The 24,857-nt window shown below is 41.0% G+C and overlaps 1 protein-coding gene and 1 long non-coding RNA gene across 10 annotated transcripts; one reads left to right on the top strand and one right to left on the bottom strand.

Moving 5' to 3' along the window:
* The first annotated feature begins 211 nt into the window (after positions 1 to 211).
* Positions 212 to 15,487, top strand: LOC113415047 (uncharacterized). 6 transcript variants are annotated; one of them, XR_015748001.1, is made up of 5 exons: positions 212 to 396; positions 1,922 to 2,020; positions 7,349 to 7,484; positions 7,768 to 7,828; positions 14,090 to 15,487. It is a non-coding gene; the product is annotated as an uncharacterized LOC113415047 (long non-coding RNA). The 6 variants fall into 6 exon arrangements; XR_015748000.1 differs by lacking the exon at positions 14,090 to 15,487 and adding an exon at positions 13,127 to 13,201 and having other exon boundaries at positions 7,380 to 7,484; XR_015748003.1 differs by lacking the exon at positions 1,922 to 2,020 and having other exon boundaries at positions 7,380 to 7,484.
* Positions 12,562 to 23,471, bottom strand: LOC113415046 (cyclin-dependent kinase 4 inhibitor B-like). 4 transcript variants are annotated; one of them, XM_087957629.1, is made up of 3 exons: positions 23,312 to 23,471; positions 21,109 to 21,849; positions 12,562 to 13,324 (listed from the first exon to the last, which is right to left on the bottom strand). In XM_087957629.1, exons 2-3 carry the CDS (start codon positions 21,250 to 21,252, stop codon positions 13,067 to 13,069), a joined length of 402 nt encoding a protein of 133 aa, XP_087813755.1. In that variant the 5' UTR covers positions 21,253 to 21,849; positions 23,312 to 23,471; the 3' UTR covers positions 12,562 to 13,066. The 4 variants fall into 4 exon arrangements, with proteins under 4 accessions (XP_087813755.1, XP_087813756.1, XP_026528057.1 ...); XM_087957630.1 differs by having other exon boundaries at positions 21,109 to 21,843; XM_026672272.2 differs by having other exon boundaries at positions 21,109 to 21,830.
* Between the last annotated feature and the right edge of the window lie 1,386 nt (positions 23,472 to 24,857).

Genomic DNA, 24,857 nt, shown 5'->3' with positions numbered 1-24,857 from the left:
AAAGATTTACTTCTTTGTTTATTTTTCTGCCTGCTCTTTTTGTCTGATTGGTTCTTTTCCCACTGAGCACACATTCTTTGATTGGCCATTTGATAGGATGCAGCTAGCTAAATGCTAATCTTTGATTATCTCTGTGATGTATTTCCTGTAAATACTGTACATCTTTCTGTTATACTTAAAAAGTCCTTTCTTTCATTCTTGTTCAGGTCAGATTCCTATTCCAGAATCATTCACATGCATCAAAAGAATGCTTTCCTGAGATAGAAGCAGTGGTTCTTAAAATCTACAGCATGACTGATCCAGAGTTTAAATTCAAGGCCTAAATTATGACACAGGAATTATCTCAGATGTACCTAGTGCTTCAGCACTCAAGATTTGACTAGTCACATAGCAAAGGTACCATTACAACGCTTAATTTTTAGATGCTGCTGCTGCTGATTTTAAAAAAAAAATGTTTTGGGGTTTTTCTCTTGTGGTGAAGGAAAATTATTAGCCTTGTTTTGAGTAAGATATGAGTGTTTACAAGCTCAGATATGAGTGTTTACAAGCTCAGTGTGTGTTGAAATAGCAAAGCTACTCTGATGAAGGTGTAGGAGGGTGGAGAAGAAGGTTGATAGAGATGGCAGATTCCAGAAGACATTAAAGAGAAATTGCGGAGAAATTGCCGAGAAATTGTCTGTTGGAGTACTCTATATGTTGCCTGGCCTCACTGCCAAGGCAGTGCCCAGGCAGAAAAGACAACTGGTTCCTGAAATTGGAAATTTGTCCTCAGGCAGGAAGAAAGGGAGCCAGAAACTACATAAGTAAGAAGCTGCTTATGTAATGAGCAGAGAAGATAGCCTGAATCCATGATCAATGCAATAAATGTATAAGCAGAGGTGGTATTCAGCACATTCTGACCAGTTCTGGAGAACCGGTAGCGGAAATTTTGAGTAGTTCAGAGAACCAGCGAATACCACCTCTGACTGGCCCGCCCCCATCTATTCTCTGCCTCCTGAGTCCCAGCTGATCGGCTGGGTCTTCTTTGGTTGCCCTGCATAGGAGAACAGAGCTGGAAACAAGGTTAATGGGGTGGGAGGGAATGGGGATTTTGCAGTATCCTTCCCCCACAGTAGGGTGGGAATGTAGATTTTACAGTATCCTTCCCCTGTCATGCCCACCAGGCCACACTTCGCCCACCAATCCACGCCCACAGAACTGGTCATAAAAATTTTTGAATCCCACCACTGTGTATAAGTGTGGCGTAGCCTATATGAAAATCTCTCAGATAGACACCCCTGGTTATTTGAAGAACCTCCTCTTACCTATTATGTTCACCTGATTCACTAGGGCTAGAAGGCAGGGCATGCTTCAGATCCCAACAATTATAAATTGTTATCTGATTAGAATTACGAAAAAAGGGCCTCCTCGGTGGTGACCCCTTTGTTATAGAACAGGGGCTCTCCAACCTTGGCAACTTGAAGCCTGGCAGACTTCAACTCTGAAGCTGGCTGGGGAATTCTGGGAGTTGAAGTCCGCCAGGCTTCAAGTTGCCAAGGTTGGAGAGCCCTGTTATAGAACATCAACTCCCATATCTGTTCCTTTTCCTAAAGGCCCTAAAGTGTGGCTTTGTCAATAGGCCTGGGCACTACAAATGGAAACAGAACTGATCAAGAGGCCCATATAATTGTGTTGTTGCTGCCATGTGGACTGGAATGGGGATTTTTAATAGTTTTATTATATGATGGAGCTTTAAAAATTTTAACTACAGGTAGTCCTTGACTTACAACCACAATGAGCTCAAAATTTCTATTGTTCAGTGAATCTTGCCCCATTTTATGACCTTCTTGCCACAGTTGTTAGGTGAATCACTGCAGTTGTTAAGTTAGTAACACAGTTGTTAAGTGAATTTGGCTTCCCCACTGATTTTGCTTGTCAAAAGGTCACAAAAGGCGATCACATCACCTTGGGACACAGCAGCAGTCATAAGTACGAAGCTTCTGAATTTTGATCATGGGACCATGGGAATGCCACAAAGGATGTAAGTGTGAAAAATGGTCATAATGCCCCCCTCCTTTTAATACTGTTTTAACTTTGAACAATCACTAAATGAGCTGTTGTAAATCGAGGACTGCCTGTATTGTAAGCTGCCTGGAGTCACCTCTGTATGAGTTTAGCAGCTATATAAATTTGCAGGCAGGCAGGCAGGCAGGCAGGCAGGCAGGCAGGCAGGCAGGCAGGCAAGATAGATAGATAGATAGATAGATAGATAGATAGATAGATAGATAGATAGATAGATAGATAGATAGATAGACAGACAGACAGACAGACAGACAGACAGACAGACAGACAGACAGACAGATAGATAGATAGATAGATGATAGATAGATAGATAGATAGATAGATAGGAAGGGAAGGGAAGGGAAGGGAAGGGAAGGAAGGAAGGAAGGAAATTCATGGGAAGATAAAATGGAAGGGGAAGCACATTCAGACTTGGAAGATTCTGTTACATTTTAATAAAAGTAATTTTAAGACAGTGCAGGGCTGACCGCTTGCAGGGCTGATCTTGCAGGGCTGACCGCTTATATGACCCCAATTGATGCTAGAAAGAGACTAGGAGAGCAGTCTCTTTGCTTAAGCATTTCATTTTGAACATTAGAGTTCTTGATTTGGACTGCTGAGGATCCAAAGGATCTTTTTGTGGTTTTGTTTTCAAACCCTGTCCATGCCTGTTCAAGGGATAAAGAGAAGAAACTTCAAGTTCTCTGTACCTTTAGAGAATCCTGTGTTTGCTTTCGGTTACTCTCTAGCAATAGAAGCTCCCCAGCTCTAATTACAAGGGTCTCTGTTGGCTTTAGAACTGGGGTCTCCAAACTTGGCAACCTTAAGAATTGTGAACTTTAATTCCCAGAATTTCCTCGCCAGCATGGCATGGCATGGCATGGCCAAGGAATCCTGGGAGCTGAAGTCTACAAGTCTTAAAATTGCCGAGTTTGGAGACCCATGCTCTGGAGCAGGGTTTCTCAGCCTGCACAATTTTAATTTGTGGCTGGCTAGGGAATTCTGGGAGTTGAAGTCCACACATCTTAAAAGTTCTAAGATTGAGAAATACTGGCAATTTTAGAGCTATTTCCAATTTCTTCCAAAATTTGGTCCCCGGCTGGGGGAAGAGAAATTTTGCTGGTTTTTTTTTTTTTCCCCCAGTTCAGCTATGAGTCAGTGGAACATCCTGATTTGAGTGACTGAACTAAAACCGAAATGCCCTCCCCAACCTCCCAGATTCTGCCCAAATACGTTTGGCAGAAAGAATTGTTAGAAGCATGCGAATGTAGACAGATGCCTTTGGGTAACTGGTACCCTTTGTCAGGAAGCCTTCTCAATATCCCTAATCATTGACTCTGCTTACCAAGGCTTATTTGAGTTGGAATATAATCGTATATGAAGGATCAAAGTTCTCCACCGCTCCCTCCATTCGTTGTCCTTCATAGTTATGTCTTTCATGTTTGCTTACAGTTGGGATGGATTTCCTTCTGAGTAAACTTTCTAGAATGATGCTGTCATGCTTAAGCTCATGCTGTTGCTGACTGGTGAAATTCCCATATGATGTCAAGCTCTGGAGATACTGAAGTAACATTTGTAGTTTTTTGCCCCCAAATATGGGGTAATCAACAAAGCAGTGCCCTGCTGAAGCAAACCAGAATGATTAATGATGACCTTAACTGAGATTTCCCTCATTTTTTGCCGGCAGTCTTTCCCCAAGACATGGCCACATTTTGGACATTGCAAAGTTTGGGCTGTAAGATTTTTTTTCCCCCTTGAGTGCTAGTATCTCAACTTTTCTAATTTTGTGAAGGCCATGACAATCAAGTGTAGATATTACACCAATATCCTCTGCTATGTTTTGTGCACTGCAAATACAGATCTGCTTGACACTCCTAGATCTTATTTCTTTGGGGGATTCCAGACATGAGTTACCTTAGCAATCTTTCCCATTTCCAGCCAATTATGATGTGTAATAGAATTAGATTAAAGTTAACATAATGGCTAGCAAAAATTACACAGAGGGTGGTTACAGGCTATATATCCAGTGAGCAACTTATCATGAAGAGATTGTTACCTATTGAATGTTTAGAATATCCCAGACCTTTGATATTTTATGAAACTCCTTCATTGTGATCTGCTACTAGCTTTTGTCCATCTTTAGGAATGTTTGGAAATATAATATTTTGTTATACGTCAATCATTTTGGAGCAGAATAACACGAGGTGTAGTCATAGCAAACAAGGCAATTATAATAAATGACTCAAAGAAAAATTGATGTTTGCTTTGAACATGTGGTTTAGGTATAAGGGTTTATACAGAAACATGACAAGGAACATAATTTTCAAAAAAAAAAAAAATATTTATACCAATAAAGGAGACCATTTGTAGCTCAGGATTGCTCTCTGACTTTGGTTGTTTTCTTGCAGATGTTTCATTAGCAAACTAGGTAACCTCATCAGTTCTAGCAAGGAGTAATAGAGAGAGCAAACCCCACTCCTTATTAGCACTGATGATGTTATCTAGTTTGGGTAATGAAATATTGCGGCTTTGCTCCGCATTTGGAAGGCTTCTCACTGGGTGGTCGAATGCATCAAGAAAGACACCAACGCAAGTTCTATCTTGGGTGAGCTGCCCCGATCAGGGTTGGGGGAACTCTTTTTATTGGGAACACACAAAAGGGGTGAGTTTCATCCAATCATTATGTTACATGCGTAGGAATGTTAGTGGATGCATCGCATCTCCCAATAACAATGCCATGGTAAATTTAAACTAGCAAACCAAACTGCATTTCAGTTAACTGCCCTTGTGACGTGTTTTATGGCCTTGTTTCATGTGTCTGCTTTCAGCCTACGTGAGACCTGGCATGCACCGGAACCATTGAGGTTGCTCACGTGAGGCTTGGCACACAATGGAATTGGCCCATTACAGCAAAATATGTGCAAGAAAACAACCAAACTCATAAAGTGCCAAGAAACCCTAAATTGATTGGTAATGAGAAAGAGAGAAATATTAAGGAGAGATACAAGGGGATGAGAGATTCTCAGTTCTGGATGGACCACTATTGGGTAAATGACAAAAATGGATTGAATGAGAAGGATGAAGGAAATGTAACGAGCATGAAAGTACGGCAGAGGAAAGCAAGAACAGAAAAATGCAAATCTTGTTCTGTTGGCAGCCTAACACCTCAAAATAGAATGAATGAAAATGGGCTCTGGGAAGGAGGATGTGGAAATTAGAACAGTGAAAAGATTTGTGTGACAAGAGTGTGCATGTGGAGTTATGCAAAAACAGTTGCTTATTAGAATGATGAATCAGAAGAAGCTATTGATGAAAAACTGCAAACAAGACATGGATGCTAATAAAGGGAAATAAAGATATTGCAAAATATCTATGGAGAAATAGTTGCAAATAATGTAGATTAGCACAAACATGTTTTGGAAGTGAGTAAAAAGGAGCCCAAAGAGAGTTAATGGAATGAAAAATAAGAGTGATCAGATGTTTGGGAGGTATTTCAAAGATTCATATAGGAATGATAAAAATTGCAAAAATATTAAATATATGTGGCTTGTGCAGCTGGCTCTGCAGCTCATTTAATAAGTGAAAATTGTTTCTGCACCTGATGAAAAATGCATTTTCTATGTTACTGGTTCTCAAATTTTGCAACACTATCAGCCTCTGCAATAATAAAATGAATTTTTGCAACCCCTCCATGAACAAAACTAATGATTTCACTGAGCTGAGTGGTTGGGTCATAAATAAACACACCCTGTATATTAATAATTCAATCTCAATCTATATATCATGTACAACTTCAGACTTACAACTTCATAAACCTGTTTCATTGGAAATAAGCAACTGAAAAATCGTCAAGAAAATTCAAATACATATTTTAATGGTAAGGAGGAAGTTACTTTTGCAATTTCCTGAAATCTGGCCTTCATTTTCTTTTTTTTTAAACAAATTTTATTAATTTTTTAAAGACAAACAAAACATAAGACATAGGAACATAAAACCTCCTTTCTAAAAGCTACTTATAGGTTTTAACAAAGCAAATGAAACATTATTTTGTATAGCATAGTTCCAAATCATCACATTTCCATTTAAGCACATATATATCTTTTCCAAATTTCTCGTTATTTCTCCCTTTACTTTTATTCAATTATATTTCTTTCTATCAAGGTTTTCTTAATTCTCAATCAAACATAAACACACAAAATACAAAACATAAAACATAAAACTTCTTTTTGGAAAGTGGCTTAGCCCCGGGTTACATCTTTTTTACAGACCTAAATCAAATTCATGCTCACCTTATATACCATTATTTATCTTATTTACCATTCTATATTTTCTATATAACTTCTCCCTCTTTTCACTGGCCTTCATTTTCAAGACACCCCCCCCCCATTATTGTATAAAAGCAAGGGGGATCAGGGAGAAGGAAAGAAAAAGGTGTTTCTTTGCCACCATTCAACTGTTCTTCAACTACTCTTAAAATTCTGCAGCTTCCAAAAAAATGGCAGGCTGTAAATTAGTTGTGACACCCTTTCTTCCAGTACAACCACATATTCACTAGAGACTGTGCAGCAATTTGTCTACAGAGAAAGCATCAGGTCACATGGTCAGATCTTTGAAAGAATCTAGATAAGTAACCTTTCTGAAAAGTAAATGACAGGGTGCTAATTTTCCCAGAAAGGCTACCCAGGCTTTGCGAGGGATCGGGAAATTTCCGAGCATTCCTTTCTACACAACATACTTTGCACTGAACTGGTTAACCTATTTGAAAAGCAGTCTGAGAGAGGCACTTATGGGCAACTCTCCATCCATTGTCTTATGACACCCCCCTCTCTCCTTTGTGGTTGTGACTCATATCGAAAACCATACTATATACTAAGGAAAGGGGCACAAGGATAAAACCAAAAACTTTAAGGGGGGATAGTTTTATCAGAGAGATTTTGGCAGAATTCTGTTTGAAAGGCTGCAAGAAGAGAGTAAACAACATTTGTGAAGGGAAGTTTATGCTGGGCAGACCAACTTTTGCTGTTTGGCAAGTCATTGAGGAATGTACAAATGTGAAATAGTTTCAAATATATATATATATAATAAAGTGAAGAGGCCTTTAAGTGAATTATATCTTTCATTTCTTTGACCTATTATTATTTTTACTCTTTTTCTGCACTTGGTGTAAAACTACTTCTAGTCTGAATAGTGTGGTGGTTACATATGCATGTTTATGGCAATGTTTCTTACAATTTTCTTTAGTATTGCCAGGTATTAAGGAGACACTTCTTTCTATTTGGCTTTCTTTCAACTTCTGTTTTTATTTTAGGTTTAAACCTCTTAATATCTGCTCTCCTTAGTATCACAAGAAATACAATATATTCAAGAAGCTGACCCTTCCAAGACAATAGAAAACTCAGGAGACCCCTGCCTGGAATTTATAATAAAAAGCTGGAAAGCAAAAGGTACTTTTTGCAACTTCAGTGTTTTTTCTAATTATTTGTTATTTCCAATTATTTATTATTACTTATTCAGAAAGTAAAATCCTTGTTTCTTAGTCTGGGACAATTATAATTGTAATTATAACTGGTTATGTTGAATTTCTATTCCTTTTCTTTCTAAATTTATCAACTTTGCACTCATAAGCCACTTTTTAAATATTTTTATCTGCCTGGGTATTTTCAACCCTCCTTCTGCTTCTTACTGACATCTTCTATTCCTCTTTTTATTTCACTGCTGACTTTTAAGGACAATATACCAAATCATGTGCTTTGACAGATGTGGATTCTCTTTTTCATCTAATGATCAGGTGAGTTTCTGAGTGAATTTTGATATGCATATAATTATAATATATATATTATAATATATATATATATATATATATATATATATATATATATATATATATATATATATATATGTGTGTGTGTGTGTGTGTGTATGTATGTATATATATATATATATATATATATATATATATATATATATATATATATATATATATATATATATATATATATATATATGGATCTTTGGATCTTTGGTTATTCGGGTTTTTCTCCCGCGTAAGATTGGAAGTATCTAGGCAACGTTTCGATGAAGTCTCATTCATCATCTTCAGGCTTCTGTCTTCAGCTCTGTGCTTCTCAGAGTGATGTGAGCTTGCAGCTGCTTCTTCCTTTTAACTGCTAGTGGGGGTGTGACTCACGGGAGAAAACCCGAATAACCAAAGATCCACATACATACATACATACATACATACATACATACATATATAATTAAGGATATCCTACCTGTGTGTGTGTGTATGTGTGGTGGGTGGGTGTGTATTATATAAAGACCACTTAGCTGAGTCAAGAGTTATTACAAAGGGATACCTTTTTCTGTCCCAACAATCCCGCTGCAAATTAGTTTTTTGTTGCTAAGGAAAATAGAGAAGTGACATGCAGCAATTGTCTGATAGGAATGTGAAAGTATTCAGACTTTGTCCAGTTAAAACTTCTCTTATGGCGTCGCTACCTAAGCAATGCCAAGGGGGGCATTTTATGTGGTTTAAAACCATATATGACTGCAGCTTGCTTACCAGGACACCAGTTTTACAGTGAGTGTACATTTGTGTATGTATGTTAAAATGTAAAACTACTGTTACTGTAGTTTTAGTTTTAGAAAGGTTGATAAAAATATTTCAAATCATTTTGCAATATTACGTGACGTCAACGCCATTCAAGGTGTAGAAACAAAGCTTTGTCTTTATGGTTCCACCACATTGTGGCCATTTTTGTTTCCCTAAAGAACACCCAATCTAAACTTGATCAGCTTATTGAAAACTCTGACACTGGTGCTACTAATTGCCACCTCACAACATCTAACAGTGCAAGATCCTTTATCAGTCTGAAGGTATCGTTAGAGTACTTCAAAAGAACCAGAGCTCTGCTATCTTATCCTCCAATAGCTTGATTACTAGGAATCTTACACACCAAAAGCAGTATTAAATGCTTTTAAACCACAAAGACAAAGCTCTCCCAAAATGGTCTCTAGGGAGTGATTATCTTTCCTAAACCTCATTTGGAGAAGAAGTATAGTCTTCTTTTCTCAACCTAACAAGCTTGTTCTTAAGTAAAGGAATACTTTACAGCTCTGTGAGAATTGTGATGTGTTAGGAAAAAGACATTTTTGTTGTTGTTTCCCTACCTAGTTTTCTTATTTCTTGTTCTTCGTTGCACTTTGAACGCTTCCTGTGCTATTTCTCAACCACTTCTTTTCTTTCTGAAGTAATCTGTAATCTGTTTTAATTCTTGGCTTACCTCAGCTTTGGCTTCCTTTGTTGTGTAATTCTGTGAATGCAGCTTGTTCTGTGTACTGCAGTTTGGCATTTTTCACTGCTCCGTAGTTTTCTCCCCTTCTGCCAAAATCTCAACAATGTTGTCTGTTGATTTTAGCTTTAATCCATATCTGTGACTGTGCTAGAAAGAGAACTGATAGCGACAAACTCAGGAACACTCAATGACTATAGCGTCATCATTAAAAGGGCCCCAAACCATTTCTGATCTAGTGATTATCTAACTCAGGAGTCTCCAACATTGGCAACTTTAAGACTTGTGGACTTCAACCCCCTGAATTCCTAAGACAGCCATGCCAAGGTTGGTCACCCCTGGTCTAGTTTAAGGCCCAGAGATTAATTTTGGAAAGGACCAGACGCTGCTGTCCTTCCTCCACAATCCACACGTGCTGATTAGGATGCCAATACTGCACAGTACAAGCTGTTACTTGGCCTGGAAGCTTGTGAGCCTGGTGAACTACCACACTCCCCTCAGGGCTGAATATCAAGAGTTAGCACTGTAGCTTAATTGATTTAAAGCAAAGTACTGGGTTGGAGTCACATCTGGTTTTTTCTGAGCAGCAGCTCAAAAAGCTAAGTGGGGTCAGACCTCGTTAACAGTTGGATGGAAGATCACCAGAGAAATCCGAAGGCCAGAGACTAATTTGGACAATTGAACAACATCCCTGAAGAAAAGCAGTGTAACATTATTTCACATTGTCCCTGTAGGTTTATTGGCAACTATAGACACCAGGAGATGGCTCAAGGCATGCAAACCAAGACGACTTGGTTGTCAAGAGAATCAGTTCAATGCTGGTGTGCATTATGTAGGAGTTAAAACTGAGGAGTTCTCAGATCCTGCTTGAGCACAATGGACTGATCTTTTCGGATTTCCCCGTACACACATGAAGTCAGTAGCCCCTCTGTACCTACACGCTCTTCTGCACAGCTGAGCCTTCTTCGCCTTCCTTACTGTCGTACAGAAGCAGAGGCGTTTCTGGGCAAAGAGATTCAAGAGTCCAAGGTCTGAGTCACACATCAAGCCTGAGGCACTCTCAGTGCTATTGCTAGGACTGGACTAGGAATCTCTGCTGTCTCCTATGGATCACTTTATCTGAGTTCTCCTCCTCCTCCTCTTTGGATGGGTCCTCAGTCAGTTGAGGAAATGACAGCGTGTGGTATAGTCTTACTCCTGGGTGGCTTTCTAACCCTAACTGTTGTTATTTTCGTTTTGAAGCAATCGTAAATGACCTACTGACCAGCTTTTGCCTCAGCTCTCTCTACTGAATAAAAATAGAACAATTCAGAATCGGAATCAGAATAGAACTGGAAGGGACCTTGGAGGTCTTCTAGTCCAGCCCCTGCTCAAGCAGGAGATCCTATATACCGTTTCAGACAAGTGGCTGTCCAGTCTCTTCTTTAAACCTCCAGTCATGAAGCACCCACAATGTCTGATGGCAAGCTATTCCACTGGTTAAGTGTCCTCACTGTTCGGAAGTTCCTCCTTAATTCCAGGTTGCTTCTCTCCTGGATTAGTTTCCATCCATTGTTTCTTGTCCTGCCCTCTGGTGCTTTGGAAAATAAATTGACTCCCCTTTGCTTTGTGGCAGCCCCTCAAATACTGGAATGCCACGATCATGTCCCCCCAGTCCTTCTTGTCTCTAGACTAGCCAAACCCAAATCCTCCAACCATTCTTCATAAGTTTTAGTCTGCAGGCCTTTAATCATCTTAGTTGCTCTTATTTGCACTTTTTTCCAACATCTTTTTTGCAATGCGGTGACCAAAACCAGATTCTTCCAAAAGCATTGCAATTTCAAAAAAAAAATATGAAAAAAAATAGTATGTTAATTGTAGTTTAAAATGTCACCGAAAATGGCTTCATTATTTTCCACTGGCAAGTTATAACCTAGCCTTCCCCATACTACAATTCTCATTTATTTATACATCACATTATAGCCTCTGACTTATGAAGTCTGTGCAGCGTGTCAGAATAGAAGGCAAAAAAAGATATTCTCTAGAACATATTGGGATATCAATGTAGCCAATGTCTATAACTTCTTAATTCAAACCAGTCTTATTTTGGGACTGCACAGCATTTGCCAAGAACAGCTGCCAGAAACCTAGGCCAAGCAGCAGCTGCTTTCAGGAATTAAGAGCACTCTTATTTGCTCAAAGGCACTTCTGTTGCCTTTGAATATGGAATCTTTTACTGTCATATAATATTCCAAGAGAAGGTGAACACTTCCCTTGCATCTTTCGGGGAAGGGGAAAAATTTTGGCTTAAGGAACATAGTAGTGATATTGGTGATGTAGCAATTGTAGTAAAAATGGAAAGTTTGAAATTGCCTATCCAATGTATGTATGTATGTATGTATGTATGTATGTATGTATGTATGTATGTATGTATTTATTTATTTTGAGGAACACAAATGAGATTAGGAGTTGTTACTTGTTACTCATATTATGAGTAGATACATATGGTACTCTCTAGCAGAGGCATTCTGGCAGAGAATGGGAGAGTACTCTAAATTTGATGCTCAGCCAATCTCACTGTACACATGCTGTACTCTGACAATTAAAGGTTTGAATTGAATTATATCCATCTGCTGCCCAAAGCCACAGGCTTGATAGTGGGACAGTCCTCACCATTAAGAAAGGAGCGAGGACATTTCAGGAGTAGATTTTAAAAAGTCAGGATGGAAGACTTATAATTGCATGTCAAAGCCCCGATTCTTTTGTGTGTGGGGTGGTGGGGGAGGAGCACATGTATGACACATATAGAAAAGGCCTTTGATGATCCTATGGCTGCAATTGACATGTTGTCTTTTTTTGACCCTCCTCTTCAAGCATTCCTGAAAGTAGGGCAGTGGGGAGCGGCTTGGACTCAGCTTTGCACCCCAGAGTTGATGGGCATTCTTTTCTGCCTATGATCAGATGACAGGTTGTAGCTTGGGAAGCCACTCCAAGCTCTCAGCAAAAGGGTTTTTCTGGCCATTCATTGCCAGAGAGCTGAAATCTTGCCAGGATGTTGGATCTGTTGAAAGAAGTCTATAAAGAGAAGCCAAAGAGATGCGACACAGCTAGGTGTGTGTGTGTGTGTGTGTGTGTGTGTGTGTGTGTGTAGGTGGGGAGCATTGAGTTCCCAAGCAGGTTGGAAAGGGTGCTTCATCTGAAGCTCTTTCCTGTTCATTCCACCCCCCATCCACCTCCGCTCTTCTCCAAATAGGAATAAATTATTTATTTTGAACAAGCAGGATAAAAATGAGCATAAATTCACTGGGAACCAGGCCGTACATTGCAGGGGTTGGCAGAGAATTCTATGGTGAGTCACAGTTCCGTTTGGGAGGAAATTGGAAGAAAATCTGAGCATGTATCAAATTCGCAATCCAGAAAAGAGAACTCATAATTATCCCAGTTGATAAATTTCTTATATGCAGTTAATATTTTTTTAAATGCTTGTGGGGATTTAAAAATATTAAATAAAAAGCCTGGAAAAGAAAAAAGAAAAGAAGACCCCAGTTTCAGTCGGAAAGAGTATGTTCCTTCTAATCTTTCCATGAGTCTTGAGAAAAAAAAAAAAAAAAAAAAGAGGCATCCAGTATGAACATCCCAGCCAGGCCTGTCCAAGCCACCATGGTCTTTATTGCTGTTATTTTCATTACTTTTCGTGAGCAATTCCCCTGCAATTGTCTTTCTACGGCTTCTTTGTGTATCATACTGAAATATTTTCAACCAGATAATTCTTGTAAGTAATCAACCACGTGATTTTGCCCCTTCTTTCTTGCCAGGTCTAGCGGGCTGCGGCCCCATCTGTCCAGATGATCCAAGTGAGCCCCCCAGTGGTGTAGGAGCTTCAAAGTGTCCAGGAATCCCTCCTGGGCCACGTCATGGGCTGGCGTCGCACCTGTGGAGGGATCCGGCCGGTTAGGATCAGCTCCTCTCCGTAGCAGCAGCTCTGCCATTTTGGAGCTTCCCACCATCATAACCTGAAAGACAGACAAAGTAAGAAAGCTGAGTTTTGACCTGGGCAGCTTTTCATGCTTGTCCTCTATAAACTTCAGCTCCCTTTTTGGCAGCAGCCAACCGTAATCTGGTCTGTAAGACCTTCGTCTTAACAGGAGCCGCTTTGATTTCAAGTTTTTATTTTTATTTTTGTAACCTCCTTCCATCTTCACACATGCATATTAGTCCCCAAAGCATAATCCTAGCCTTTAAAACAGAATGAATCTGGAGCTATACCTTTGGTCTTCAAACTTGCAATGGGATAGGAATGGAGTAAAAGATTGAAAAGGGAGAAAGTGATGATATTATTTTGGTTGAAAGAAGCATCTCAGATAGCAAGCCTTTGGATGGGGTGTCAGACCATTCTGAACACTTGCAGATGGTCCCTGAAATTAAATTAATCACAGGAAGCTGAGGTCCCATGTCTACTAACAGTTACAGCACCAGCATAATGCTGTGTTAACCCCCATCTTTTCTTTTGATCTCATTTCCAGCACGGGTCGTTTTGCACACCAGAACTTTTCTCCAGTGAAATAGGAAAACACGATTGGATTGCCTTGTGGTTAACCAATTTCAGTTTTGCCTTTTTACATAACAGCTATTTGCACAGTCATAGAGTGATTTGTTGGGCTTTTTAATGCTCTGAGGGCGGGGGAAAAAAACCCCTAGGGCGGGTTTAATGGTGCCTGTTTTATTCATAATTGCACATTTGTGGTAGAGTTCATCTTTCCAATCTTTCTGAATTTCAGAATGTCACCCAAAATGGAATAATGTTGGATGAAAAATTGACAATCTGCTTTGATGAGTCCATGGGGAGGTCTTCAAATTGCCCAAGGAATCCACACCACATATGTTCCAGCATTCCTGAATGAAATGCATTTCCCCATTGGCTAATGATGTGCTAATGGGACAACTAAATCAGAAGAGAAAACCAATCAGCATATCTATAACATCTGAAGACCTGCAAATCTGGTTTACGTCAGAGGTAAGACAGATTAGTGATGTTGACCCAAGGATTAGTTAATGTCTTATATGGTTAGTGGGAAACTGACATGAAAAAAGGCCAATAATGAATCTGGAACCACATTTCTTCTATCCATTGCTACTGAAGAAAACCAGGGCGCCTAGCTTTGATACTAAAATCATATCCTATAAGAGAAAGGGATGTCTCCATTGTGGCTTGTCTGACCTGTTTTTTCTCCCTGGCTTTTGTCAGTGGTTAAAACTTCCCAAAATAAAAATAAAAATTGTCCCATTTTACTCTGGCCCCTTTCCCCTTCCTTTGTCACTATGTTTACTGGGGATCATTCTTTTTCTTTTTTTTTTCTTCTTTTCTTCCAAAGTAATTTATCTGTAAAATGAGACCATTATTTTTCATTTATTGAAAATATGATATTGGGTCAGCTGAGATAGAGGCTTTCTTTTGTGGCAGTGGGGATTACTTTAAATTCAGGATAATCTTCCTTTGGAATAAATATATTTATTTTTCAAATGTATTTAAAATAACTTAAAATTATTACAATTCATCTGTAATTCTAGGTCTGCCTTGTAGAGTTTAGCATAGTTACAACACACACAGCACAGCATAGCATATACGACATACCATATGCCATTATAAAAAACTACATATTTTGAAAACAAAGGGCTTCCTTTTTCAGTCAGACTTGAATGCATCCAATAACAATTGATAAATTATCAAAAGATGAGCTGTCAGTTATATTTTACTCACTAAAAGTAAAATATAATAACCTAGGAATCTGAAGGAAAGCATACACCTTTTTCTGATGGATGTGATTGGTTCATGGCAGCCTTATTTGTTGGAAGACTTCTTTGAAAAGAACCAATCTGGGGTAGTGGTAAAGTATTATACTGACACTGGGCAATCTCAGAGTCAAGTTAGCCTAATCCAAACAATTCAAATACATTCAATTTATTCTTGGTTACCACTGAGAAAATCTAGTAGTTACACATTTCTTTCTGATGTTCAACCTGAACAGGTTCTGTCCACCCATCCTACCATTCCTCCAGGAAAAGCTCTAAAATTGAGGGAGGGAGGGAGAGAAAGAGAGAGAGAGAGAGAGAGAGAGAGTTTTCTGTACTATTCAGAGTTCATATGTTACATTTCAATATAAATTGAATAAGCACACACACAGACACACACACAGGATTGTGGGAATGCAGGAAATTAGGTTAGAAGTAATCACTAGAGAATTGGCATACATTGTCATCTATTTTCTTCAACATTTCTTTTTCTTTAACTTGGGAAGTGGCTGATGGTCGGAACTGGTAATGGGTTCTTAGATGTTAATGAAGTGAGGCAATCAAGACCCTTGAGGGATATTCCCATTAAGAAAGCAGATAGACTCTGGAATAGGATTCCCACCTGTTTGGGTGGATCATGCTCTCCTGCTCCTAAAGAATCTGGCTTGCAGTCTAGGAGATCCATTTTTAGCATTTGGAGACTTAAAAGGGCAGTTGTAGCCAGGAGCCCCTTTGTCCAATCTAAGCTGATATACCAACTGCATCTCTTCTATTCCTGGTGAGATCAGATTTGGCCTGGGCAACACAGGTCTTAAAGGGAGCCAGTTTTGGGTTGTGGTTAAAGGCACCCAGGGCTAGAAAATGGGCAGACTGTGGAATTTTGGTTCTGATTTAAGTAAATGGGGGGCCAATCGCTGTCTCTCAGCCTTAGGAAGAAGGTAGCGACAAACAACTCCTGAAAATGTTGCCAAGAAGACTGTAGGGTCTTGTCAAAGCAGTCATCAGGAGTTAAAACAGGCTCCAAGCATATACACCAATGCATGCTTTAGAGCCTATCCCCACAACTGTCCCAAAGGTGCTTTTTCAGGAGGCGTGCTGATAGCCAAAATGCAATGCACATTCGCAACCCCTGCACATTCTCTTTGGGAAGACAGACCTACCACAACACAGGTTAATGCAAAATGTTTCTTGAAGATGTTATCATGTATGGGCCTGCTCTTATTTTACAATATTTACTAGGTTTAGTTTAGTTTACTTTATTGTCACTTCACCTCGTACAACGAAATTAAATGCCATCTTCAGTGTACATTATAATTATAAAAATAAAACACAAACATGCATCCTTCACATTCTATATAATCGAATTGAAACTCCCCCAATATTACCTTAATATTGCACTATACAGTAGAATTCAATAGAGTTTTACCGTCTGCCAGATGGTAATAGTTAGTTCACTTGTTGCCCTTTCATTTTTATTTGCTTTTCTAATGCCAGGAATCAAGAGACAATGGATTCTGTCTGTTACTTCACCTGGTGCTCTCAGGTATTTTTTCATTTCAAGGAACAATTGTCCCTTGAATATGAAAAATACAAAAAATAAGTGGCCCCAGAACTGGCATCACAGAGAAGGCCTTTGCAAGAGACACCAGACGGGCTAGTGAAACAGTGACCAGCAGTTTGACATCTTAGAAAAGGTGTGGAGTAGAAATGAAAAAGCAGCACGAAAATTATGAGTCAACAAAAGCCAAACTAATTGGTAGAGAGTAAAATAGAACTGGGCACAGAGCCATCTTTACCACGATCAAATATTGACATGTCATAAAAAGACCGATAAAGTCTACAGAAAGTCTCAATAATACGATGTGGCTGTGTGGGGCTATCTCTAAATGCAAACGGCGGGGTGTGTGTGTGTGTGTGTGTTCTGGGAAGGCGAAAGAGATTTGTGAAAGACTGCTGGGAAACTGAACCAATCCAAGCCACAACCTCTCCACTCGAACCAAGGCGGTTGTTTTAACTTAAGCGTGGCCGCGTTGGTGCTCCGAATGATGGATTTGCATGGCGATCTCTCGTGTGTGCGTGCAAGGATAGCCTTGCAGTTCAGCAAACATCCGCGTCAAGGAAGCAAATCTTTCTGAAGCAGCAAAGCTTACGCACGAAAACTGGAAAGGGAAAGAAAGAAAAACGTTTGCTCCAGCGAACGGGGCTATATAGCCCAGCATGTTTATTAGAGAGTATTGGCTAAGAATGAAGAGCTTGAGTTAATAAAGCCTCCGTGACTTGAAAGGAAAGTAGGCCATGAGGAGTTGGCAAAAGAGGTGTTTATCGTTGTTTGAGTGAAAGTAACATGCAAGTAACAGGATTCAAGAAGTCCCTTTCAAGAAGACCCTTACCGTGGTGTAAAGTTTAGTAGGGATCATTGGGTATGTCTAGTTTTAATGAAAAGAAGGAGTAGGGGTGACATGATAGCAGTGTTCCAATATCTCAGGGGCTGCCACAACGAAGGAGTCAAGTTATTCTCCAAAGTACCTAAAGGTAGGACAAGAAGCAATGGGTGGAAACCAATCAAGGAGAGAAGCAGCCTAGAACTAAGGAGAATTTTCTAGAGGAGTTAGAACAATCAATCAACAGAACTGCTTGCCTCCAGAAGTTGTGAATACTCCAACTTGGGAAATATGAATGAATGAATGAATGAATGAATGAATGAATGAATGAATGAATGAATGAATGAATGCTTTATTGGTCAAGTGTAATTAGACAGACACACAAGGAATTTGTCTTGGTGCATATGCTTTCAGTATAAAAAAAAAGATACATTCATCAAGAATCATCACAGGTACAACACTTGATAGTCATAAGGAACAATAAGCAATCAAGTCATACTAGGAAACGGTATAAATTGTAAGGGTACAAGCAACAAAGTTACAGTCATATACAGTCACAAGTGGGAGGGGATGGGTGATAGGAATGATAGGATTAACAGTAATAGTGATGCAGACTTAGTAAATAGTTGGACAGTGTTGAGGGAATTATTTGTTTAGCAGAGTGATGGTGTTTGGGGGAAAAACTGTCCTTGTGTCTAGTTTATTTATTTATTTATTTATTTTATTTGGTTTGTCTATTGCTTACAAGATAATAGGTATAAACTCAAATGGTTTTTGCCATCGGTCCTGACGAATAGCTTCCTTGATGCGGTTGTTTGCTGAACTGCAAGGCTTATACCTATAGGTATTCAAAAGAAAATGGATACATATAAGAAAAATAAAAGAAACAATAGGACATGGACAGTAGGCACGTTGGTGTGCTTATGCACGCCCCTTACAGACCTCTTAGGAAAGGGGTGAGGTCAATTGTAGAAACTCTAAGGTTGTTCTGGTGTGCAGTGCTCTATAGCGTTGTTTTGAGGGTAGGAGTTGAAACAGTTTCTGTCCGGGATGTGAAGGGTCTGTAAATATTTTCACAGCCTTCTTTTTGACTCGTGCAGTATACAGGTCTTCGGTTGAAGGTAGGTGGGTAGTAATGGTTTTTTCTGAAGTCCTAATTACTCTTTGGAGTCTGGGTTGTAGAACCAAACCAGACAGATATAGAGGTGCAGAAGGGATTGGTCAACCATTTGTCTGAAACGGTATAAGATTTCCTGCCTGGGTAGCAGGTTGGACTGGAAGACCTCCAAGGTCCCTTCCAACTCTGTTATCCTGTAGAAGTCACTAAGTAGAGATGGCGACCCTGTGTTGGTTGAGGACGATTGGGATTGCAGTCCAACGAGTTCAAGAAGGCAGCAGTTAAGAGGCAGGGTGAAAAGTACACGCGCGCAACGAGATAATGGACACCCTGCCTTATCACAAGCACAATGCAATGCCATCCCACGTAGAATATTCGTCGTTTTAAAGATGGCCTCACAAAACCACGTCTTGTTTTGGTCTCGGTCATCTGACACCACCGGCGAACTGCTTTTTATCCGGGAAACTCACATCGGCGAGCAAACGTGTCGATAAAACAACGAGACTCGATCAAATCGAATTAACTCCAATTGCCACGGAAAACGAGAATACGTTTCTCGAAAGGAAAAAAACGCAGATCGGACGGACGATCGGGGCAAAAAAAAAAAACCGGTGTAATTGATCAGCAGCGCTTCCAGACTCAAACGCGTTTGCGGTTGCTACCAAGACTGCCGTTCCTAACCTGCCTTTCTCTGCAAATCCATTGAACGCACTTCAAAGCTTTGGAAGTTGGGAAAAAAGCCGCTCGGGGAATTAATCTAAAACTCTTATTGGGATGGGGTTTCCCCTCCCCCCCCATTTCTGTTGGGGAAACCTACGTTTCTCTGGTTACCTCGAATTCTTAAAATCAAACCAGCATAATCTTTTCTTTTTTTCGACGGGGTAATGAATGGTGCGCGGACGGTTTTCTTTTGCCGAGCGATATTCAGCATTGCCTATATTTGCGTTTTTGGTCTTTCTAAAATTTAAAGTTTTAGGGGCGCCATCGGAGGAAACGAACACCGAGTAGAATCGTCGAGGCACAAAATCTTGATCGGCTTGGAAGGCTAGAAAAAATGCCATGCACACGATTTCTCGGAAATAATTTGCTTCTAGGCTTCATAGGTAATTTCCACCCGAGGAGTTCCTACCTTGCTTATTCAGGGTTCAGACACACCTCGTAGATGAGACAATATGCTTGCACTTTCGGTTTCCGATAGGCGTAAGTAAAGAAATATACCCCCTTCCGAAAAATTGGCAGTGAGCACCCTACTTAGATGGTTACATTTCTTTATTCCTTAGCCTTCAAAGAAATATATATATATATACTCTTGATATTATTCTTTGAAAAGGAAATGTACCATTTTTTTCTCCTGGCCTATGATTATTAGGGTTTTTTTTCCTTCACGTTTTTGAACTGCCAATTTTCCTCAGAGAGGAACTCTGGGCAAAATGTCAAAATGTACAAAGAGCATATAAAAATTAAAAATTTGGAAGGAGGCAAGGGTGATTAAATCTTATTAAAATTGATTAAAACAGATACACACACACACACACACACTTATAATCTATTATATTTTGAAAAATACATATCACCCCTCTATTTTATTTCCCTTTTACATCTTTTGCTGCACACCCAGACATTCCTCATATAAAATATAATTTAATTTGATCAGCTTAGATATGGGGAAAAAACGAGCTATCCTAATCATGAACCAGTATAGTCTATCTTTGCTGTGAAATAATTTTAATAATTATTTGGTGAAACGGGTGGGGATAGAAGAGTATTTAATATTTTTTTCATTCTTGCCCTTCATTCTCTTATTTGAATTCCCAAGAGAGAAAATCTATAGATGTAAGTAACCAACCGTGTCGATGTAAGTTTGTGGACATAGGCTCCTCCCTGGTTGGGGCTGGGATAAAAGTTTCTCCTAAATTTTGAAGCAGCGATTCGGTATGATCAAAAGTCACACCAAGGCAAGGGGGGCATATAAATACCATATATAATAAAAACCGTCAGCCCTAATTTCTGCTTCATCTGAACAGGAGCAGCATAGGATAATGTGTTTTCATCCCTCAGCACTAGCCATTCCCATGGTTACTGAATTAAGTCTAAATTCCAAAGGGCTCTTTAAGTGGCAGGAATTGCGCGTGTGGGAGAGTGAGTGGCCGGGAGAGATAGGAGAGGGATAAGCCGGGGAGAAAGGGCAATGGAAAAAGATCGACAGACTTCTCAGGGTCCCTGAGGTCCCTCTCGGGCTGCAGCTCTTTACTCCGAGCCCGAACCCTGAGTAAACTAAGCTTTCGAGTGACGCTCGAGGCGTCTTGTATCCCGATCAAGGGCTGCAATTTTTTAAAGCAACCAAGGTGGGAAAACACCAACACCAGAAGGGCCTCCCCAACCTCCCACAAACACGTCTTCCCGGTAAGACCTTCAAAAGCCAAGAAACGTTTGCATGCTGAGCTATCAGCAGCCTCCTCGTCCCTCCTCCCAGTCAACCCTCTGATCTTTCGGCCCAAGAAGGTCTCACCTGAATCGGGCTCCGGCCGAAGACGTTGGTGGCGTTAGGGTCAGCCCCGCTCTCCAGCAGCCTCGCCGCGGTCTCCACATCTCCGCGGGCAGCAGCGTTGGCCAGCTGATTCGCCTGACAGCCGTCTCCATTTGGAGCTTCCATGGTTGACCCAAGGCTCGTCTCTAGGGCGAGCGCATCTGCCAGTGGCTGGCTCCCTCCCCGTTTCTCTTGCACACCAGTCCTGCAAAAGATTTCACGATCCAGCCCTCTGGGTTTCCTCTTCACCCTTCCAACCTCTCGGAGAATCTCCCTCCCTTCTTCGGCTGTTTCTTCCCCCCCCTTTTCTCCCACCGATCGCCTTTCCTCTCTTCAAGGTATCCGAGCGAGCGAGGATCGACGTTGTTTCCCTTGTTCTCAGCCTGCCCGGGTTTAATCCGCTCGCGCCTGGCCAGGCTGGGATTGAATTCTCCGGAGCGCTGCTGTATTTCAAGGCTTCCAATGAAGCGCCCTCTCTCGGTAGCTACGGGGAGCGGGGGGACAGGCTGCGGAGGGCGCATGCGCTTCGCTATGCCGGCGGAGAAGGCTGGAATGGAATCCCTGCCTGGAATGGAGCGTCCGCCCTTCGGGACGTCTTTATTAGAGGGGCTCTGTCCCACGGGGCGCGGAACGAGGGACAGGATTCTGGATTGGGGGATCCCGCTTCCTCTTCTGATTGGACGGTGGTTTGGAACAAAGTCCCCCTGCGGAGGAGACCTGTTTCTGTTGGTTAATAACGAAGTAAAAACACTTTGGCCCATTTGCTCAGAAGTGAATCTAGGGCAGGGGTCTCCAAGCCTGGCAACTTGAAGACCCAAAGGACTTCAGTCCACAGGTCTTAAAGTTGCCAAGGTTGGAGACCCCTGATCTAGGGCGATGCTTCCCCCCCCAACTTGTGTGTGGCTGTTAACTGAAACCCATTTGCTGCCCAATGAGAGCGCCATGCTCCTTTAGGGTCACAAATGGTACGATCCACAACTCTACCCCTGTAGCCTATGAGCAACTCGTCCCGGGAGGCTTTTTTTTTTTTACTTACCTGAGCAACGTTTGTGAGTGATGTAAGTATGTGCACGCCCTGGGTTCCTTTTGTCTCCCCAAAAACGCTCTGTGCAATTTGATGCCAGACTGCTGAGGGTTAAATTCATTCAGTCCGACTTTAAGCCGAAAAGGAATGGCCAAGAGCTATTTCGTTAGGGGGGGGACAGGTGAGCTAGGAGCACAAAGACCGTTTGGTGCTATTTCGCATTGGTTCAAGTAGCCAGCTCGTCTTTGTAAAACAAAACAAACAAACAAAAAAAACCACTAGGCTGTGACCGAGTTCACACAAGCTGTTAGAATAGGCTGTGCTTGATAAAGAACCCAACCTTTGACTTGATACATTGGGTGAACATGCTCAAAATAGAAGAAGCTTCTTGGATGAGAAATGAAACAAACTAAGTCCAATGGCCTCCTGAAAAAAAGCACCTTTGGGACAATCATGATCTGGATGACTGAGAATCTCTACAGACTTTCAGCTATACAATTTGGGACGATCACCCTTTGAATGGTGTGGGTTGTAGGAATGGAGTTGGGGGGGGGGGGACTGCAGACTACAGGAACCAGGAGCACCACTCAGGTGACCCTGAGGACACAGATAAACCTCCAAGTGCTTCAAGGACCCTCTAAAAGGATGCCAATGACCAGCTGTCTGCAAGGAATATAAATCCTTTCATTCCCCCACTACTGCCAGAGCTGAAGAAGCTTCTTGGATGAGAAGCGAAACATCTTCAAAAGGAAAAAAACAAGAAAGTCCAGTTGCCTCATGAAAAAGCACCTTTGGGACTGTTCAAAATGTTTTGGTTTTTTTGGTGGGGGGTGGTTGGTGGGTTGAGGCAGAACACTTAATTCTGTTTTGTGTGCCTGGGTAAATAGCCTGACATATTTATGTTTTGAATCAGAAGGAGTCTTGTAAACATAGATAGCTCCCTCAGAAACACCTCCCAATTTAACTGGCTGTATCTTCGGGTGCATTCCAGTAGGAACAGCTGAAGTACCACAAAGCATGTGTTTCAGAGAGCAAATAGGGCAGCCCCACAGAGTTCCCACCATTCCCCACTCTTCAATCCACCCACTGGAGCACGGAGATAGTTTGTTCAAACAGTCATATATTGCCAGAGTCATCCAAATAAGAAAAAGTTAACATTACCTTTGCAACAGCTAGCCAGTCCTATAGAGACATCCTTGGAGTCCTTAGAGTTTGATGGTCCACCGTGGAAACAAGGGTATTAACAAACTTACTTTTCCAGTGACTTCATCATCCCTGCAGGCTGCAATGTGAACATTTGTTTCCAAGGGACCAAACTCACAGTTTGCCTGGCTCCAAGCTCACCAAATTTGGACTTCCTCTTATAGGAAAAAGGATCTCCGGGCAAGTCCAGACTTGCTGTGCTGTTGAACTTCACAGTCCACAGAATCTAAAATCTGTTTTGAGCTGTCAGATGACTATAAATATACAGCATAACCTTTGATGAGGACTCTTTAGGCTGTTGTTTTTAGGGAACATTTTTATTTATTTTTCATTTTGCCAAAGACTATGCTTCTTTTAGAGAAAATGTCTTGGGATGGGTGAGTGTGCCAGCAGTGGGCAGGGGTGTAACCAGAATAAATGGAATAACTGGAGTTTTTTTGCCTCTCTTCCTCTGTTTAGCAGAGTGCAGAGGGAAGGATACATTCAACTTGATGCTTTGCTGAGTTTCACTAAGCCTGACTATCATCAATACCTCCCCCCCAATAAAATCCTTTAAAATAAAGATTAAGGGCCACTTCACTCCATGTCCCTTTTTTAGATATATCATACACAAGGGGTATCAAACTCACGGCCTATGGGCTGGATGGCTGGCCACGCCTACCCCCATTTTAGCGAAGGGGACAAAAAGTCACAATACGTTTCATGACGGAAACGTGACGAAGCGAGTTTGACACCCCTGTCCTACACAGCATTATCTTTTCGGTACACAAGGTAGCCTGATGGGGCCTGATTAGCACATGCTCACTTTTTTCACCCTTTCAGTAGATAATCAAGATACGTGTGTGTTAGAAAGAAAAAAATACACGATCTGTTCCGGGACAGGTAAATGAGCATGGGATGCCTGCTTGAAGTGGGGTTAGAATTTGACAGCAAGATCCTATTAATCCTCCTGCCCTAAAAGACACAGAAAATGAGCCCCATTGCCCCAACAAGTCTTTTATTTCTAGTGGGTTTGTTCAGTTTGAAGGCTGGAAGAGAGCTTTGAATATCTTCTGGTCAGTTTATGGGTCTCTGATGAGTTGGATAAGAAATATTCAGGTGGTTGTGTTGGTCTCATTGCTGGGGTCCTCTACTTCAGACTTCATGTGTAAACAATGGATCCAGGAGTCTTGCTTTGCTATTTTGAGGGTGGTCTGGGTTGTCAGAAGGACCTGGTAGGGGTCTCTTCACCTGGCTGCAATGGGAACTCCTGGTGAAAGACTATCCACACACCCAATGCCATGCTTTGAAGGGATGTAATTTTTACTTTAGTGACAGGGTTTGAGCTGAGCACAATTATGTGTGGCCAATTATGCATCCCAAGCAAGTCAACTCCTGTGTAAGGTATTGTAACTTTGTAAGTGTTGCTTTGTGCCTCCTGTCAGCTAGACAAGACAGCAGATGGTGGGGGTTGATAATGCAACAGTCATCTTGAGAGGGTGAAGCCAGCAACAATACTAGATGA

The sequence above is a fragment of the Notechis scutatus genome, chromosome 2 (genome assembly GCF_049901735.1).
Source record: "Notechis scutatus isolate UNSWTSFEM ecotype Mainland chromosome 2, rNotScu1.2, whole genome shotgun sequence".
NCBI lineage: Eukaryota > Metazoa > Chordata > Lepidosauria > Squamata > Elapidae > Notechis > Notechis scutatus.
The sequence above is the reverse complement of the archived record's forward strand: the minus strand, read 5'-3'. Positions and strand labels throughout refer to the sequence as shown.

Bases quoted from the DNA above. Each gene is read 5' to 3' on its own strand.
- LOC113415046 (XM_087957629.1), bottom strand. From the start codon at position 21,252: ATGGAAGCTCCAAATGGAGACGGCTGTCAGGCGAATCAGCTGGCCAAC. The intron at 13,325-21,108 runs GTGAGACCTTCT...TCTGTCTTTCAG, and splicing joins TCGGCCGGAGCCCGATTCAG to GTTATGATGGTGGGAAGCTC.